Here is a 17503-nt window from a genome sequence, read left to right as displayed (position 1 = left end):
CGACTGAAAATTATTCGGGTTGGGTGGAAATATCAAACATGCTCATCGGCAGAATTTAAGCCCGATTGAAGTCGATCGTACTAAGCATGATTGATTGACAGTTGGTTATTCAATTAAAATCTGGGTTTGACTTGGTTAATTTATTGAACAAAGCATGCTAGATCCAGTAGGGTTCAAGTCTATACAGCCCGGAGAGATCGGGTTTGGGTCATAGAGGATCCGCTACACTTACTCCTGGCCGTGGGGCCAAAAAGGAGATCTTAGAAGCCAGTAAATGATATTGTATCTGCAATATAAATCTGAAGATTGTACACACTCAAATGCAAACAATTTGTTCCTTCTCACAGTTCTTTTTCAATGGCAGTCGGTTAGGGTTGCAACTCGGGCTGGGTTGATTCGAGATGAGGTCAACCTAAGCCCAATCCAATGTGTTAAAGCCTCAACTGTGACTCTGAATCAACCCAATTTTCAACCCTAATCCAACTATTAGAATATATGCTATCATATTATCATATTTATGCATAGGACTGTCAATGGATCGGGTTTACCTGACAGAACCAAATTGATAGAATTGATTATGTCATTCTATATTTTTGTTCTGATTAATAGTTGGATTGGTGATTCTTGTTGTTCCAAACTGACTCAGTATCGAAACAATTATATAATTATAATATATAAAAACATCTTTTTTTTATCATTTTTGTTATATTTTATGCCTAACAGAGTAGATATCATATAAAGTAAATAAAATAATTATGATTAAAAGAATATTTTATCAATAATTTGGCATCCTGGCCGTCTACTCTAAGCTCCCTAGTTCTCTGGTGATTTCATCTGAGCTACCCTTATTCAGGCCACCCCTTGTTACATACTTACTAACTTGATTATCGGAGTCTCCTCCCCTGTGATAATATCCGGGGCCTTTAACGTGTTATTTTGCTCATAAGTCGAACCTTAAAGTCCTCGACTCTATCAACCTTCGAACGCAACTAACCCTCGTGTACAGAAGTATAATTATATTATTGCCCTTGGTCCATCCTTGGCAGCGATAGTATTGATTGCTAATGGGACTGGTACACCCAATCCTAACCTGACTCATTTACAGCTTGATACTACAAGAACATAACCCTTCATTACCATCCTCCATGGTTTTTAAAAATGAACCGGTGACCGAACCAGTCAGGGGTCTGGTTACCGGTTCGAATGGTTCGACCTGAATGGCTGACCCATTTTGACAAAAAAAATAAAAAGCAAAAAATTGCAAAGCGGTCAAAACCATTCCAACGATTAACCGACTGGTTCAACGGTTTGTTGACCAAAATCAACAGTTTTGAGGAAAAAAGCGGTTTTAGAGGAAAACGGAACCGATCAAGTGACTGGTTCCCGATTTTTCTAGTCTGGTCCGGTTTTGAAAACAGTGCCATCCTCTTTCTTCTGCCTGTTTCACATTACTATTACTATATATACATGAATCATATCATCTATTCCTTAGCCTAAGTGTTTTAAGATTCGGACCGGACTAAAAACTGGAAGGTTTTATGGGTCCTGGTCTTTCCGGTTAACCAGGTGGTTTGCCCGTCCAACCCATCAAAACCGTCATTTAACCAGGACCGAAAAGTCCACCGATTCCCGTTCACAGTCCAAGCATTCTGTATGGGTCAAGTCTTTAATCTCAAATATACGAGGTTGGTATAATTCCTGTTTCAGCACTCTTTAGTGTCATATCCATTGATAAATCAACATACATGCATCATATATATAGGAATATACTATAACATAAATTGGGTGTGGATTGAATTGGATTGTGCAAAGTATCAACGTTATCAGCATAAAGAGATGATGGATGATGTTACATGCGATACATGGCAAGCCAATGGTCCCACATCAATTTTGAGGTCCGCGCCTCACCCACTTTTTCAAGCTTTTGATTTTTGCTTTTTGCTTTTTCTTCTCTCTCTATATGTCTATGTCTGACTTTTTCAAGCTCATGCGGCTATGCCTGCAGCTTTGTGTAGTCCGTCCACGCCAGTCTGAACCTGCACCTGGGCTCACAAAAAGCGAGGCATTTAGCAGGAACAAAAGGAACCTTTTTGTGGGTTGTACATCTCTCACTACCCAAATCTCCATCAAACCCAAGAGCAGTACAGCTTTTAAAACCCAGATCTTCATATTACATAAGTTTGAATTTCAATCAAATCCACAATTACACAAATTTGAATTCCCATTGCAACCGACCCATCTTGGGGATTCACAAACCAGTTGTGGTTAATCCAGTTACATAGATGTTAGGAGTAATTCAGAATTTGAAAATGAATTTGAGCTCATACCACACTGGTGTTAAGAGTAATTCAGAATCCAATTACATTGTGTGGCTAATCCCATTACTAGCTGGGTGTGCACCTGCGCCTGAACACACCACACTATGGGCCAAATATGGGCTGCATAGTTCATGATATGGGCCTAGATCTAAACTGTAAACCCACCTATTAACACACTAGTCTTAGTGCGCGTTTGGCAGGGCTTTCAAGCCGTGGTCTCTGCCTCAGGTGTTGCAAGGTAGGTTAGTACATATTTTGTTTATATATTTGTGCAGTTTGTACATATTTCTATACTTTAATATATATTTTATTTATCTTTCAAAAAAATAAAAGTATAGAAAAAAGCCATGTTTGGTGAAAAACTAGGCATGAGTTGAGAATTGATTTCTGGTGAAGCTATTTTCAGTAGTTTCTCAGGAACGGTTCAGTCAGCGTAGCTCAATCAAGCTGAATTGATTTTTTTGACTAAGGGCCAGTTTGAGAGGACTTTCATGCAGCAGCTTTTGGCTTTGCAAGGTAGGCCCCACACAGAAAGCCTTAGAAGTTATGTTTGGGTAGAAATCCGAACAGCCTGAATCAATGTTTAAAGTATTGACACATATCGGCCCATACCGGCCGATGCATATCATATCGGAAGTACCCTGATATACCCCTACAGAGGATGTATTGGGGTTCTGACCGATTCAGGGGGTGGAGGAGCCTTAAACTGGCCCCCCTGATCCAGTTTTGATAAAATTAAAGAAAAATAAAAAAAGGACCGATACGCCAATAGGAGCGTAACGGGTGTATCAATATTTAGAACCTTAGCCTGAATAATCAATATGCTTTCATTCAACCAAAAACTTGGCTCTCTAGTGAAACTTGTTTTGATAGCTTCTTCAAAGTGGCTAAGTGAAAACAGATCAATCATAACTGAAGCCCTCCAATCAGGCTTTTAGTATGCTTTTATGGCTCTCTTTAGAAGCTGTTACATATTTGTTCATATTTTCGGAAAATGTCTATAGGAATTAGGAAACATGTTATTTGTATTAAAAGAAATCTTGTTTTTACTATACTACACTTATTATTTAATATTTATATTTTTATTTACAAGGTCTCAGATTGATATGGGCCTGGGCTTCAAATAAATCTCAAAAGTCAGGCTCTGGCTCCACCTTTTGGTAGAATGCAAGTCACTATCCAACTTAGCCCATTTACTGAATAAACTAGGCAGGCATATTACATATGCAATTTTGCATTTTCCGGCCCATGTGCAATTGAACGAATAGTAAGAAGTAAAGAACAGAGCAAACGATTAACTAGGTCGAAATGGAATAACCCAACCAAAGCCCATCTGGTTCAGTTTAGAAAGAGTACAAATACATATAAAATACAAACATGCACTCTGCATATTTGTATCTGTACTCCTTTCAAATCGAGCCAAACGACCAATTGTGAAGTCCTCCTACCTATTTGGCTGTTCGTGTATATACAGACTTTCTTAGCTAGGGATACAAGTGGGTGTGGGTTAGGTTGGGTTGGGTTGGCCCTAAGTCCCTATTCCAGTAATCCCACCCAATGACTTTGGGTTGGGTTAATTTTTTCACTTCTTTTCTGCCCCTTTAAAAAGTGCTCTAGCTTCTTTAACTTAGGATTGGTCAATCGAGATTAATAACATATAAAGAAAAAAGTTGTGCTTTACGAGTATGATATTTATGTTACATTGAAAAATCTTTATTATATCAATACATGCATACATTATATTTAGATATGCAAATATGAAGGCATGTCAGGTTTGGGTTGGATCAGATTACACAAGTCGTCAATTTTGATGCAACCTAAAGGGAATTTGAGTTCATAATTTTAATCCTAACCCTAATTCATGGGCTAATCCAGCCCAACTTGCACCCATAGCCTTAGCATAACATACGAGAGGAAGGTGTCAGTTGCCAACTGCCTCAGTTGACAAGGTCTCGGATCAAAACCACCCGCAATAAGGAAGTCAATGGGAAAGTCTGGTAAATTCTCTCTTTGAGGGCTTAGAACTTTAGATGAAGGTGAAGCAGATAGCTTAGACAAGTCAAAAGCATGTTAAATTTATGTTTTAGAATTAAGGAAGATTCAAAATACATAAATATTTATCTCTTTTCTTCGGATTTATATATGCCGCTTCATACATGTGACATGCACCAGTGGGTAATAATGTAATATTGCAGGTTTGCAGTCTTGCATTGCTCTAATTTTCATTGGCAAAGCGTCTCTGATTCAAGGAATTGCACTTGGGGAATAGCACTAATTTCGAGACAGCATATATGGCTGACTGTCGTTTTGGGTAATGTAGACAATGAGAAAAGCCAAAAGATGAGCAATTATGGTACCAACAAAGGTATGGTACCTAAAAGACTTGGGGCCATTTGATAACGGTTCAAATTGCTGAACCGGAAAAGACATTGTTTTGGCTTTTAGCTGATAAAATAATATAATAATAAAATATTCAAGTGTATTTTATTCACTAAAAGATACACTAATAAGTCTTTCAATTCAACCACTTCAACTATTACCAAACAGCCCCGACCACTCAAAACCCAAAAAGCTTTGAATGATTATCAGAATAGTAGAATACCAGTTCATTGGTTTCTCTTGCTGGAGTCTAAGCGAATGAAAGGGTTAGGAGACCAATGTAAATACAGGAGACTCATCTTGGATAGGAAGTTTCATCTTTGTGCAATGTATCCAAATGTTTAGGCTGCATAATGGAGCTTCAAACTTGTAATTTAAGCCACAATTACTGTTTGTATAAAAAAGGGTTCAACTATAATAGCAGAAAAATATGATATCGGAAAAGTTTATAATGGCCAATTAGTTGGCATCACAAAAGCAGTGATCAATCAGGTGATATTAATCAAAATTCATTGGGTGCTTTCATTGGTCAAAGCTTTTCCAGTAGACCAGTACCATGCTTTTCTAAGTCACAACAATTCTACCCATGTCTATTTACATGAGATTGCAATCATATATAGAAAACATTTTACGTCCTTACATGGTGTTATGCATGGGGAGATGTTCTCAATGCACGGGATAGTGTTTTGTGGGTATGTATAGGCAGAGTTGTCATGGGTAGAAGCTGCTTTTCTGGTATCATAAATTTTCTCATAAAAAAGACATAATTTTATGTAATCTGAATTATGGTTTATAACTTTGTTTAATTTATGATTCTTACTTAAGGGTTTATTTGACCAATATGAGTGTTTTTGTTTTTCTTGTTTCTATAAAACACGACATCAGCAAATAAAAAAAAAAAAGAACTCTTGGATGTGTGCTTCCACAAAGTAGTGAAATTTATTTTTTCTTATGGAGTGTTTGACAATGTAAATGTTTTTTCTTTCATTTGTTTCTAAATTTTCCACATGGTTTTATTTCCAAAAATAATTCATATTTTTCAAATCATCAAAACTATGCTTTACAAAACGAAAACCGATTTTCACTCTTCAAACTTTTGAAAACAGTAAACATAGACACAATTAAGAAGATGTTTTTTCTTTTTTTGAGTTTTTATTTTGAGAAACAAGTTTTCACACCAGATGACATTGTTTTATTTTCGAAACTGAGAACAAGAAAAACAGTTCACATTGGATTTTATTCAGTGTGTTGTATAATTAGTGAAAATGTGAAATATCATATACTCTCAAAGTGTTGTGCTGCTTTAAAGCTTTTATTTGTACAAAAAGCGTTTAAATCAAAAGTATAAGTAGAAAACAAAACCAAATTAAGTTGAAATAAAATAAGAAAGGTAAATTGATATCCATTCAATTACAGTCTTTATTTGAATATTGTAAGCTTTAGAAAAAATCATTTTCTAGAACAAAGAATCCAATAAAGCATTTACTTATGATTCTGGTTTTGGGTTAAAAAAAGAAACGCAATCAAGAATGTGTTTTGTGTGTTTTTTATTTTAAGAGAGTAATGCTTTACAATCATTCAAGTTTTTTTTTTCCTGAAATCACAAGAAAGAAGAAAAATCTTGTAGGCCAAATGCTCCTCAGATGAACCAAGAGATCCATTTGAATAGGTTTCTTTAGTTCTTTGATTTTTAATTTATAAAATTCAATTATTTGGAGATGTTATAAGAATGATGCATATGTCTCGGCGGGTGCATTTGTTTTTTAAGCAAAAAAAAAAAAAAAAGGTAATTCTCCTTTTTGAGATCGGCTTCGGTCAGTGCAAGGCCCGTTCGAACACCGTTCAAACAGTCTTTACAGCCTGGAAAATATCTTTGTACCTATATACTTTATTCCATGGGGAGATATTCCCAATGCAAGGCCATAAAGGCTGTTAGAATGGGTCTTGCAGAGACTGAAGCTGAGTTCTAAAAATAAGTCCAAGAAAGTGACAAGAAAATAAAGTAAAAACCGATAAGCAAACCACAAACCTGACCGGTGATCAAGCAAAAACAAAAAAAACCATCGAAGGGAGGGAAAACTCTAGTACCCTCAATTTTGGGGGTTGTGTCAAGTCAGTCCCCGAATTTCAAATAATACCTAATAGGTCCCTACTGTTAGTTGACTGTTAGTCAACATTGTCACATGACATCAAGTGCAAGGTTCAAACTATTATTACATACCGGTCGATACATATTATATTGGGAGCTTTTCGATACAACGCCCCTACAGAGGGTGTATCAGGGCTTTAACCGATTTAGGGGGTGGACGAACCTTAAATCGCCCATTTCAGGTGCACATTAAATAATTTCAAAATGGCAAAATTAACCTTTATGATATTTTTCTAACCATTTTACCCATTTTGTTTGAGTGTTAAAAGAAGGAAAGGGGAAGAAGGGTTATGAAATCGAATAGGTGATCGTCTGGTTACAATTGATCGTTCAGCAAAGGAGCTTGAACAGGAGATCATGAGCTTCAAAAGTTGATCGGTGTCCTGTTTCATAACCCTTTTTCCCGTTTCCTTCTTCTAACACTTAGACAAATTGGGTAAAATGGTCAGAAAAATATCATAAAGGGTAATTTTGCCACTTTGTAATTATTTAATGCACACATGATGTCACATGACTATGTTGACTAATGGTCAACAAATTGTAGGGACCTATTAGATACAATTTAAAAGTTCCCGATATTACAACGACACGTTTTGAAGTTTGGGGCATGACTTGACAAAACCCCCAAAGTTCAAGGTACTACTCAGGAATTTTCCCTTTAAAAATGTCAACTCATAAGCCCTCACCTAGGGATGCTCATGGTACGGTTAGCTATTTTTTGAAATTGAACCGGTACCACCGCTTTTTGAAAAATTGAAAATTGAAACTCAAACCGAAACCAATAGGTTAACCAATTAATATGTTTGTTTTTTAATCACTTCGGTCTTTAGTTTTTGTTTTTTATATTTTCAATATATATTATAAGAAACGTATAAATACTATATATATCATATTATATTATAAATAATAAATAATATATAATATATAAATATGTATATTATATTATAAATACTACAAATATAATATATAATTTATTTAATATAATAAATAGACAATTATATATATATATATACATCTTTGTGTGTGTGCGCACATGTATAAATACATGCTTTATCAATAAATAGTGTTGATGAGGGCAGATTTGGCCCTCTAGTGAAATTGCGACACATGGCACCTCGTGACAACTAAGCAAGCACCCAGGCAACAACTTACCAAGTTGGTCTCCCCCCTGGGCACCGGTCTGGCTGGCCTGGCGTGACCTGGCGCGACCTGCGCGCGGCCTGCGCGACCTGGCCGGATCTGCCTGCCATAGGCGCCGACCTGGCAATCTGGCCCGGACACAGGCGCTGACCTGACAACCTGACCCGGACACAGGGCCGACCTGACAACCTGACCCGGACACAGGCGCCGACCTGACAACCTGACTCGAACATAGGCGCCGGCCTGGCAACCTGGCCCAGACACCGACCCGCCGACTGACACAGGCGCCGACCTGGAAACCTGGCCCGGACACCGACCCGCCGACAGACAGGCGCCGGCCTGGCAACCTGGCCCAGGCGACGACCTGGCCGCCTGGCACAAGCGCCAGCCTGACAACCTCGAGGAGTTCATCACCGTACCCCGGTTCTGACGGGATATGACGTCTTACCATTTGAAGTATGGGAACCACTATATAAGGACTCCGACCCCCAAAGCAGAGGGGGAAAAAAAAGTATGGTAATACCCGCTCTCTAGCTCTCTCATTTCCCGCCAAGCCCTCTGTAATCAGAATGCTAACTTAGGCATCGGAGAGTCCCCGCCGGGAAAATACCCCCGGGTCCTCTGATTCAGTTCCCGCAGGTCCCTCAACTCCCGCCGTCTACAAAGGAGAGAGAATCACCTCACGCGGAGGGTAGTCGGGTTGCGTTGCACCAGGGAGCTCCACCATCCTCTGAGTTGCAGACCGCCTAGGAGCAAGTCAAGTGACGAATTCGCCATCAGGCAGTTCATCCCCAGGCAGTTCGCCATCAGGCAGTTCGCCACCAGGCAGTTCGCCACCAGGGAGAACTACTGGGCAATTCACCACCAGGCAGTTCGCCATTAGGCAGTTCGCCACCAGGGAGCACTACCAGGCAGTTCGCCATCGGGCAGTTCGCCACCAGGCAGTTCTCCCCAGGAAGTTCACCACCAAGTAGCTCATCACCAAGGCACGTAACCACCAGGTCAAACACGAGGTACTTAGCCAAAAAAATTTATACATCACAAAAAATGGTACGTGACCAAAAAACGGTTACATCAATTGGCGCCGTCTGTGGGAAACGCTACGAAAAGCTAAGTTCTCATCCTACAAAAGCTAAGTTCTCATCCTACCAAAGCTAAGTCCTCACTTTTTTGAAGATATCACTTTATAGTTTACATTTTTTATGAACTCAAAAACTATGCAGGGGGCTAACAGACTAAGTAGCTCTACCAACCTTACTTTCGATTCAGATAATGCCTCATCAGTCCTCTTTGCAAGGTCCCCCTACAAAGATGAGCTCTTCGTGGCTTCCGCGGGAGTTGACGACCAACAGACTACATATGCGCCCTTACCGGTCGAGCCTTTCCAAGGCTCCCGTGTGAGCTGGCAACCTAAAGTTAGTAGTGCTGCCCCCGAAGGTCGAGCTCCTAGTAGCTTCTTGTAGGAGTGGGTGACCGGCATTACGAAGCTGATGCAGCACAATCATAGCTTGACACCTCACAGGCAAAGCCTACGGGCCACATTACTGCTTAAGACCCGGTCGCCTCTCCGGCACGGGCAAAGTCAAAAAAGAGTAGACCACGAGTCACTCCCAAAAGCCTACGGGCCACATTACTGCTTAAGACCTGGTCGCCTCTCCGGCACGGGCAAAAATCAAAAAAGAGTAGACTACGAGTCACTCCCAAAAGCCTACGGGCCACATTACTGCTTAAGACCCGGTCGCCTCTCCAGCATGGGCAAAGTCAAAAAAGAGTAGACCACGAGTCACTCCCAAAAGCCTACGGGCCACATTACTGCTTAAGACCTGGTCGCCTCTCCGGCACGGGCAAAAATCAAAAAAGAGTAGACTACGAGTCACTCCCAAAAGCCTACGGGCCACATTACTACTTAAGACCTGGTCGCCTCCCCAGCACGGGCAAAAATCAAAAAAGAGTAGACTACGAGTCACTCCCAAAGCCTATGGGCCACATTACTGCTTAAGGCCCGGTCGCCTCTCCGGCACGAGCAAAAGTCAAAAAAGAGTAGACTATGAGTCACTCCCAAAGCCTGCGGGCCACACTATTGCTAAATATCCAACCGCTTTCTCAGCAGGAACAAAATCAGCAAAAGTGAACTATAAGTTGCCCCAGAGCCTAAGGGCTACACTACTGAACTGGCGGAGACCCCCTCGTCTTACTGGCAGCTCTTCACATACAGGTAGCTCCCAAAGCCTAAGGAATTGGATCAAAACTTACTAGCTCGTCGACTTACGGGCCAAAAGAAATCTACTCCCTTCGTTGAGTTACTCTCAGCTCGGGAGTGGGGGGCAATTGATGAGGGCAGATTTGGCCCTCTAGTGAAATTGCGACACGTGGCACCTCGTGACAACTAAGCAAGCACCCAGGCAACAACTTACCAAGTTGGTCTCCCCCCAGGGCACCGGTCTGGCTGGCCTAGTGCGACCTGGCGCGGCATGCGCGCGGCCTTGCGCGTGACCTGCGGGCGACCTACGCGCGGCCTGTGCGCGGCCTACGCGCGACCTGGCCGGATCTGCCTACCATAGGCGCCGACCTGGCAATCTGGCCTGGACACAGGCGCCGACATGACAACCTGACCCGGACACAGGGCCGACCTGACAACCTGACCCAGACACAGGCGCCGACCGAACAACCTGACCCGGAAACAGGCGCCGGCCTGGCAACCTGGCCCAGACACCGACCCGCCGACTGACACAGGCGCCGACCTGGCAACTTGGCCCGGATACCGACCCGCCGACAGACAGGCGCTGGCCTAGCAACCTGGCCCGGACACCGACCCGCCGACGGACAGGCGCCGACCTGGCCGCCTGGCACAAGCGCCAGCCTGACAACCTTGAGGAGTTCATCACCGTACCCCGGTTCTGACGGGATATGACGTCTTACCATTTGAAGTATGGGAACCACTATATAAGGACTCCGACCCCCAAAGCCAGAGGGGGAAAAAAAAGTATGGTAACCCCCGCTCTCTAGCTCTCTCATTTCCCTCCAAGCCCTCTGAATCAGAATGCTAACTTAGGCATTTGAGAGTCCCCGCCGGGAAAATACCCCCGGGTCCTCTGATTCAGTTCCCGTAGGTCCCCCAGCTCCCGCCGTCTACAAAGGAGAGAGAATCACCTCACGCGGAGGGTAGTCGGGTTGCGCTGCACCAGGGAGCTCCACCATCCTCTGAGTTGCAGACCGCCTAGGAGCAAGTCAAGTGACGAGTTCGCCATCAGGCAGTTCGCCACCAGGGAGCACTACCAGACAGTTTGCCACCGGGCAGTTCGCCACCAGTTCGCCACCAGGCAGTTCTCCCCCAGGAAGTTCGCCACCAAGTAGCTCATCACCAAGGCACGTCACCACCAGGTCAAACACGAGGTACTTAGCCAAAAAAATTTATACATCACAAAAAATGGTACGTGACCAAAAAACGGTTACATCAAGTATATAATTATTGATGAAGGAAGATTTGGCCCTGCCTCGCAATCACGCGACGTGGCAAAAAACAAGTAGCTCGGCACTTGAAGCAGCGTACCCAGGGTGCAAACACCAAAGGGAAGAAACCAGTAGTCCAAACTCCCCTCGAGGAGACCGAACTCCCTTCGAGGAGCCCGAACTCCCTACGAGGAGCCCGAACTCCCTAAGAGGAGCCCGAACTCCCTACAAAGAGCCCGAACTCCCTAAGAGGATCCCGACCTCCCTACTAAGAGCTCGAACTCCCTATGAGGAGCCCGAACTCTCCCTTTGGCCCCGAGCCACACAAAGCAGTGACCCGAACTGGCCCGTCTCATGGCAGTTCGGGACACTCCCCTATCCGAACTCAAGACTTCGCCTCGCACACCTCTCCAAGCACTTCGCCTCTAGAGAATCGAACTGGACAAACCACACCGTACCTGACACCGAAGGAGTCCGTATCCAGGGGCGGCGCACCTGACTGACTTGGGATCTGACGCTTGACGACCGCAATTCAACGGCCACCTGCCACCGTCACCTGCCACCGCCATCTCCAGTTACAGAGACGGCTCCGACAAAAAGAACAGTGACGGTTTTGCCCCAACAGAGGTGATGACACCCGAACTGGCAGAAACACGGAAGTAATCATACCCGACTTGACAGAAGTCTAGGAGTGAGTGCGCGAGGTGGTTATAAAAGGCTCTCCACCCCCCAAAGAAGAGGTATGCCAACTTTGCGCTATCTGGTTTTATCTTGCCTTTGAAAGATTCTAACTTGATCTTCGGAGCCTTTACATCGGGTTCCCCCCGGAGCTTCCTCATCTTCTCCGTTTCAGGTTCCCTGCTCCTCAGTTCAGAGGCAAGGTCATTGACAGCTAAGACCGGCCGGATTGCGCATCATCAATTGGCACCGTCTGTGGGAACCGCTTCAAAAAGCCTCCCTCCAAACTCTCATAACCTCTTTTCTTCAAAAAACCCAACACTCTTGGCTTCTTCCAGCAACGCCGGATGTGGCATGGAAACAAACACCACCGGGGAACAACTTCATGTCCCCGTGGTGTGCGTTGGACAGTTCACCATCCCCCTTTCGGTGGATGGGATCCCCAGCTTGAATGCGCCACAAGCAGTGGCGCCCGTAAACCTTCCTGCCATGAGCATCCCCTTTCCTCCCCCTATTGTGACAACCTTTACTGAACCAACTACTGTCCCCCTGGCAGCCAGCCAAAACCGGTTGGACGACCTGATGCAGTGCATGCGACCAATGCAAGCCCAAATGCAACAGTTCCAGCAACACTAGCTTCATCAGCACCAAGTACTGCACAACATCTCCCAGTATCACTATCAACAGCAGTTCCCCCAACTGCCGTTGAACCAACCACCACTTCCACCTCGACACCCTGCTCCGAGGCCGGTTAAGACCTCCCCACAGGATGAACGCCCCCACCAGGGAAAGGCCTCCCGGCCCCAGAACCCCTTAACAGCCAGGCCTTGTCCCCAAGCTGAAGAGAGAGAAAAATCATCCCCGCCTCGTAGCTCGCAGGCGGGTCAGGAACTTCGCCCGCAAGGTCGGCACCTCGGCGCTCCAAGCCCGAGTTCCCGCTCACGGAAAACCGATTCGGCATCCTGGCAGCAGACCACCAGCATTCCGGGCCCATCGAGCCCGGCAACACAGAGGCCAGCAGCGCTAGTACTAGGCCCACTCAACGAAGGCGCCGGCGAAGTCGCCGAACTGCCACCCGTGTCCTATCAGAGCTCAGAGGCAAGGAAGAGACGAGCTCGGACGAGGTAGGAGCCGCCCCGATTCTCTCAGTTCCTTCCCCCCTCAAATCAGAACTCCTGGCGGTCCCCTTGCCTAGAGATTTCAAGCTCCCACCTTTGGACAAGTATGATGGGTCCTTCGACCCCAACTGCCGTCCCCCTACGAGGAGCCCGACCTCCCTACGAGGAGCCCGACCTCCCTATGAGGAGCCCGAACTCTCCCTTAGGCCCCGAGCCACACAAGGCAGTGACCCGAACTGGCCCGCCTCATGGCAGTTCAGGACACTCCCTTATCCGAACTCAAGACTTCACCTCGTTCGCCACTCCAGCACTTCGCCTCCAAGACACCGAACTGAACAAACGTACCATACCTGACATCGAGGAGGTCCGTATCCAAGGGCGGCGCATCTGACTGACTTGGGATCTGACGCTTGACAGCCGCACTTCAACGGTCACCTACCACTGCCACCTGCCACCGTCATCGCCAGTCGCAGAGACAACTCCGACAAAAGGGAGTAGTGGCAATTCTGACCAGTAGAGGGGATGACACCCGAACTGGCAGGAGACCAGAGGTAATCATACCCGACCTGACAGAAGCTTAGGAGTGAGTGCACGAGGTGGTTATAAAAGGCTCCCTACCCCCAAGAATAAGGTATGCAAACTTTGCGCTGTCTGGTTTTATCTTGCATTTGAAGGATTCTAACTTGAGCTTCGGAGCCTCCACACCGGGTTCCCCCCAGAGCTTCCTCATCTTCTCCGTTTCAGGTTCCCTGCAATTCCGTTCAGAGGCAAGGTCATTGACAGCTAAGACCGGCCAGATTGCGCACCATCAATTGGCGCCGTCTGTGGAAAACGCTTCAAAAAGCCTCCCTCTAAACTCTCATAACCTCTTTTCTTCAAAAAACCCAACACTCATGGCTTCTTCCAGCAACGCCGGACGTGGCACGGAGACGAACACCACCGGGGAACATCTTCAAGTCCCCGTGGTGTGCGTCGGACAGTTCACCATCCCCCTTTCGGTGGATGGGATCCCCAGCTTGAATGCGCCACAAGCAGTGGCGCCCGTAAACCTTCCTGCCATGAGCATCCCCTTTCCTCCCCCTATCAAGACAACCTTTACTGAACCAACTGCCGTCCCCCTGGCAACCAGCCAAAACCGGTTGGACGACCTGATGCAATGCATGCGGGCAATGCAAGCCCAAATGCAACAGTTCCAGCAACACCAACTCCAGCAGCACCAAGTACTGCACAACATCTCCTAGTATCACTATCAATAGCAGTTCCCCCAACTGCCGCTGAACCAACCACCACTTCCACCTCGGCACCCTGCTCCGAGGCCGGTTAAGGCCTCCCCACAGGATGGACGCCCCCACCAAGGAAAAACCTCCCGGCCCTAGAACCCCCCTAACAGCCAGTCCTCGTCCCCTGGCCAAAGAGAGAGAAAAATCACCCCCGTCTCGCAGCTCGCAGGCGGGTCAGGAACCTCGCCCGCAAGGTCGGCACCTCAGCATTCTAGGCCTGAGTTCCCGCTCACAGAAGTTCCCTACAGACTTCGGTGTGGCCATGAATACAAATCCATTAAGGATGTCAGATATCTAAATCTAATTTGATCTGATTTTTTTTAAATTAATAAATCATTAAAAAACAAACCGTTTAAACTTTAAAAGAATGACAAAAAATAAGTAATTTTTCAATTATTTCATCATATATATACATAGATTTTTTTTTTATAAAAAAAACATGGAGATATCCGAATCTTTTTTTCCTCTTTTTGGTAATAGAGATATCCGAATGTTACAAAATAGGATGGGATTTCGGATCCATTTGCGCACCTACTTACAAATGTTGAAATTAATCAATGCATCTGATTTTTGAGAACCACCATTCTATTTGATCTCACCAAAGACTTTTCCTTTGAATATTGTATTGGTATCACTAATAACACGTACCGGAGTGGTTGAGCCGATGACCTGGTTGAGGCTGCAATTATGGTTTTCACGCACTAAACCGCTATTTTAACCCGGTGAGCTTTCACATTTTTTATCGGTTTCTATCTCTAGTAACAACTAACAATGCTCCATTCGCCTACGAAAAGAATTATTTGCCATAGCTCATAGGGCCCTCAAAAAGTGAACTCATCAAAATGGACCCACCGGTCACCGGAGCTAAAAATCGTTCCCAACCCATGGTCCTATCAGATTTAGCCTGACGGGTAGACCCGGCCCATCAGCTACTACATCAATCAGGGGTGTACGTGAGGTACACGTGGGATTCCACGGATGACCCACAGTTCAGCTTCGTCCAAACCGCCTCTTAGCTCTGGCAAATGGCAATGATGCCCAGCCGGCTCATCAACTCATCCATTGGGTTATCTATCGGCATCGAATGTCGACGCATGTCCTGGTGATTGGCCCATAAAACGGCCCACCCTCCACACACCTATCCACACACAAACCATTCACTATGCGACGCTGATCCGCTGAAACACTGGGCCCCACAGTTCTGGCAGCCCACTCACGATACCTTACCCACCCTGGACGGACGGAGTCCAATCCATCACGTCCATCGGTCCATGCCCAATGCCTGAAAACCACAACCATGTATATGCTAAAAACGAGCACTGCACGTCGTCGTCGAAAGCGATCCCTAACTGCCGGTCGAAGCCTTCCTCCTCCCTGAACCGCCCCAACTCACTAGACTGATGGGACACGTGCCGTACCGACATGGCGACATCTACGTCATACCAGAAAGCACGGGACGCGTGTCAAGCGGTCAAACGCCAGCTACTTTCCCTTGACGAGATTCCACGTTTGGTCCTCCACCAAACTGCCCTTGTTTTTCGATCAAAACTACAACACGCACACCTACTAACTTCTGTAGTCGTAGACCTCTTCAATCTTCATCATCTCCTCAACTCCCCGAACTACCCCTGTTCATTATCGCCACTATCTCCTATCGAGGAAGGGTATTTTAGTCATTTGAAATGGCACGTCCGTTGAAGCCTGAAGGAGCAGTTCTGTAATTTACTCGAAAAGCAGGGCCCTATAGGATAGCTTCGTGGATAATTGTGTGTTCGGCAGTTTCGGATCCACGTCATATGAGCGGTATTCACGAAAGCGGTTTTGGTGGCGCTTTTTTCAATTTTCTATATTATACTTACTTTCTTTTATTTTCTACTTTTCTGTGATGTTAACACAACCGTTGGATTGGAACCCGGCGTGTAATGATCTCAAACTTGTATTATGGTTTTAGCGTAAAACCGTCATTTTCAACTTTTCGGATCCAAATCCGACGGTTTTACGGTAGGGATGATGAGGGTTCCTACGCAGTACGTGGGATTGGCTGTTTTTTTCTGCTACTAGACGCCTAGACCACCTTTACGCGCCTATAAAAGAAACGCTCTTCCTGAGCTCCTGTCACTCACGAGTCGCGAAATATTCTCTGTCTCGGTTCATTTCATTTCATCTCGATCTGTGTTAAGTTAACCATGGGGACCGCGGTTCTCCGCTCTCAAGATTGCCTCAGAAGCCGCTTTCCTCCTCAAACGCTCGGCTCTCCTCCCATCAGACCTCGGCGGAACCCTAACGCTAACTCTAACCCTAACGCTATGCGTTCCGGCAGGCGAAAGCGCACTCCGTCGGGGTTCCAGGAGAAGGAGAGCGGAAGTAATCGATGCCGATCGAGCGTTACGAAGCTTCCGACCAAAAATCTCGTCATGGGGCAAGTTACGATCCTGAAACGCGGAGAGGAGTTGAAATCTGTGACAACCTGTGATGATGAGAAGCAGGCGAAGATCAAGATTGATATCGATTCGGCTTTATGTTCGACAGAGCGGCTTGGTCCAGAGCCCGAGATGGTTCCGAAACAGATCCGTCTCACTGATTCGAAGGTCGTCGAGGGTGTGTTTGCGGGATCTGCGTTTCTCGCATCTCCTCCCCCGAGTTCTCTTCCTTTCCCTGCCTTCTTCACCAAAAAGGGCGTTCCTAACAAAAATGAAGTGGCGACGATCGATCTCCGTCAACTGCTGCGGCTAGATCTGTCCTGAGTTAGGTCTAGGACGATGTTTCTGGTCGGAGTTGGTGTCCTTATGCCGGATCTGTCACTCTGAAACTTTCGTTACTGTTGGTAGCTTCCCATGTCGGTTTTCCTCTATTTTTTCAACAGGAATTCCGAATGATTGGAGCTTAACGAAGCTATCGAATGAAAAGTTGCAGTATACCTTCTGCTTTCATGGCGATCAAGATCGCTTGCACAAATATTAGGTAGATTTTTCATTTTGGCTTCAGCTTCTT

At 45.3% G+C, this 17503-nt stretch overlaps 1 protein-coding gene across 1 annotated transcript; it reads left to right on the top strand.

Moving 5' to 3' along the window:
* Positions 1-16698: 16698 nt before the first annotated feature.
* Positions 16699-17256, top strand: LOC104603375 (uncharacterized). Its single transcript, XM_010267396.3, has one exon. It carries the CDS (start codon positions 16699-16701, stop codon positions 17254-17256), a length of 558 nt encoding a protein of 185 aa, XP_010265698.1.
* Positions 17257-17503: the final 247 nt, after the last annotated feature.

Source organism: Nelumbo nucifera, chromosome 2 (genome assembly GCF_055504915.1).
Source record: "Nelumbo nucifera cultivar China Antique chromosome 2, China Antique-T2T, whole genome shotgun sequence".
In the NCBI taxonomy this organism is placed as follows: Eukaryota; Viridiplantae; Streptophyta; class Magnoliopsida; order Proteales; family Nelumbonaceae; genus Nelumbo; species Nelumbo nucifera.
Note: the sequence above shows the minus strand (reverse complement) of the source record. Positions and strands in the feature narration are given on the sequence as shown.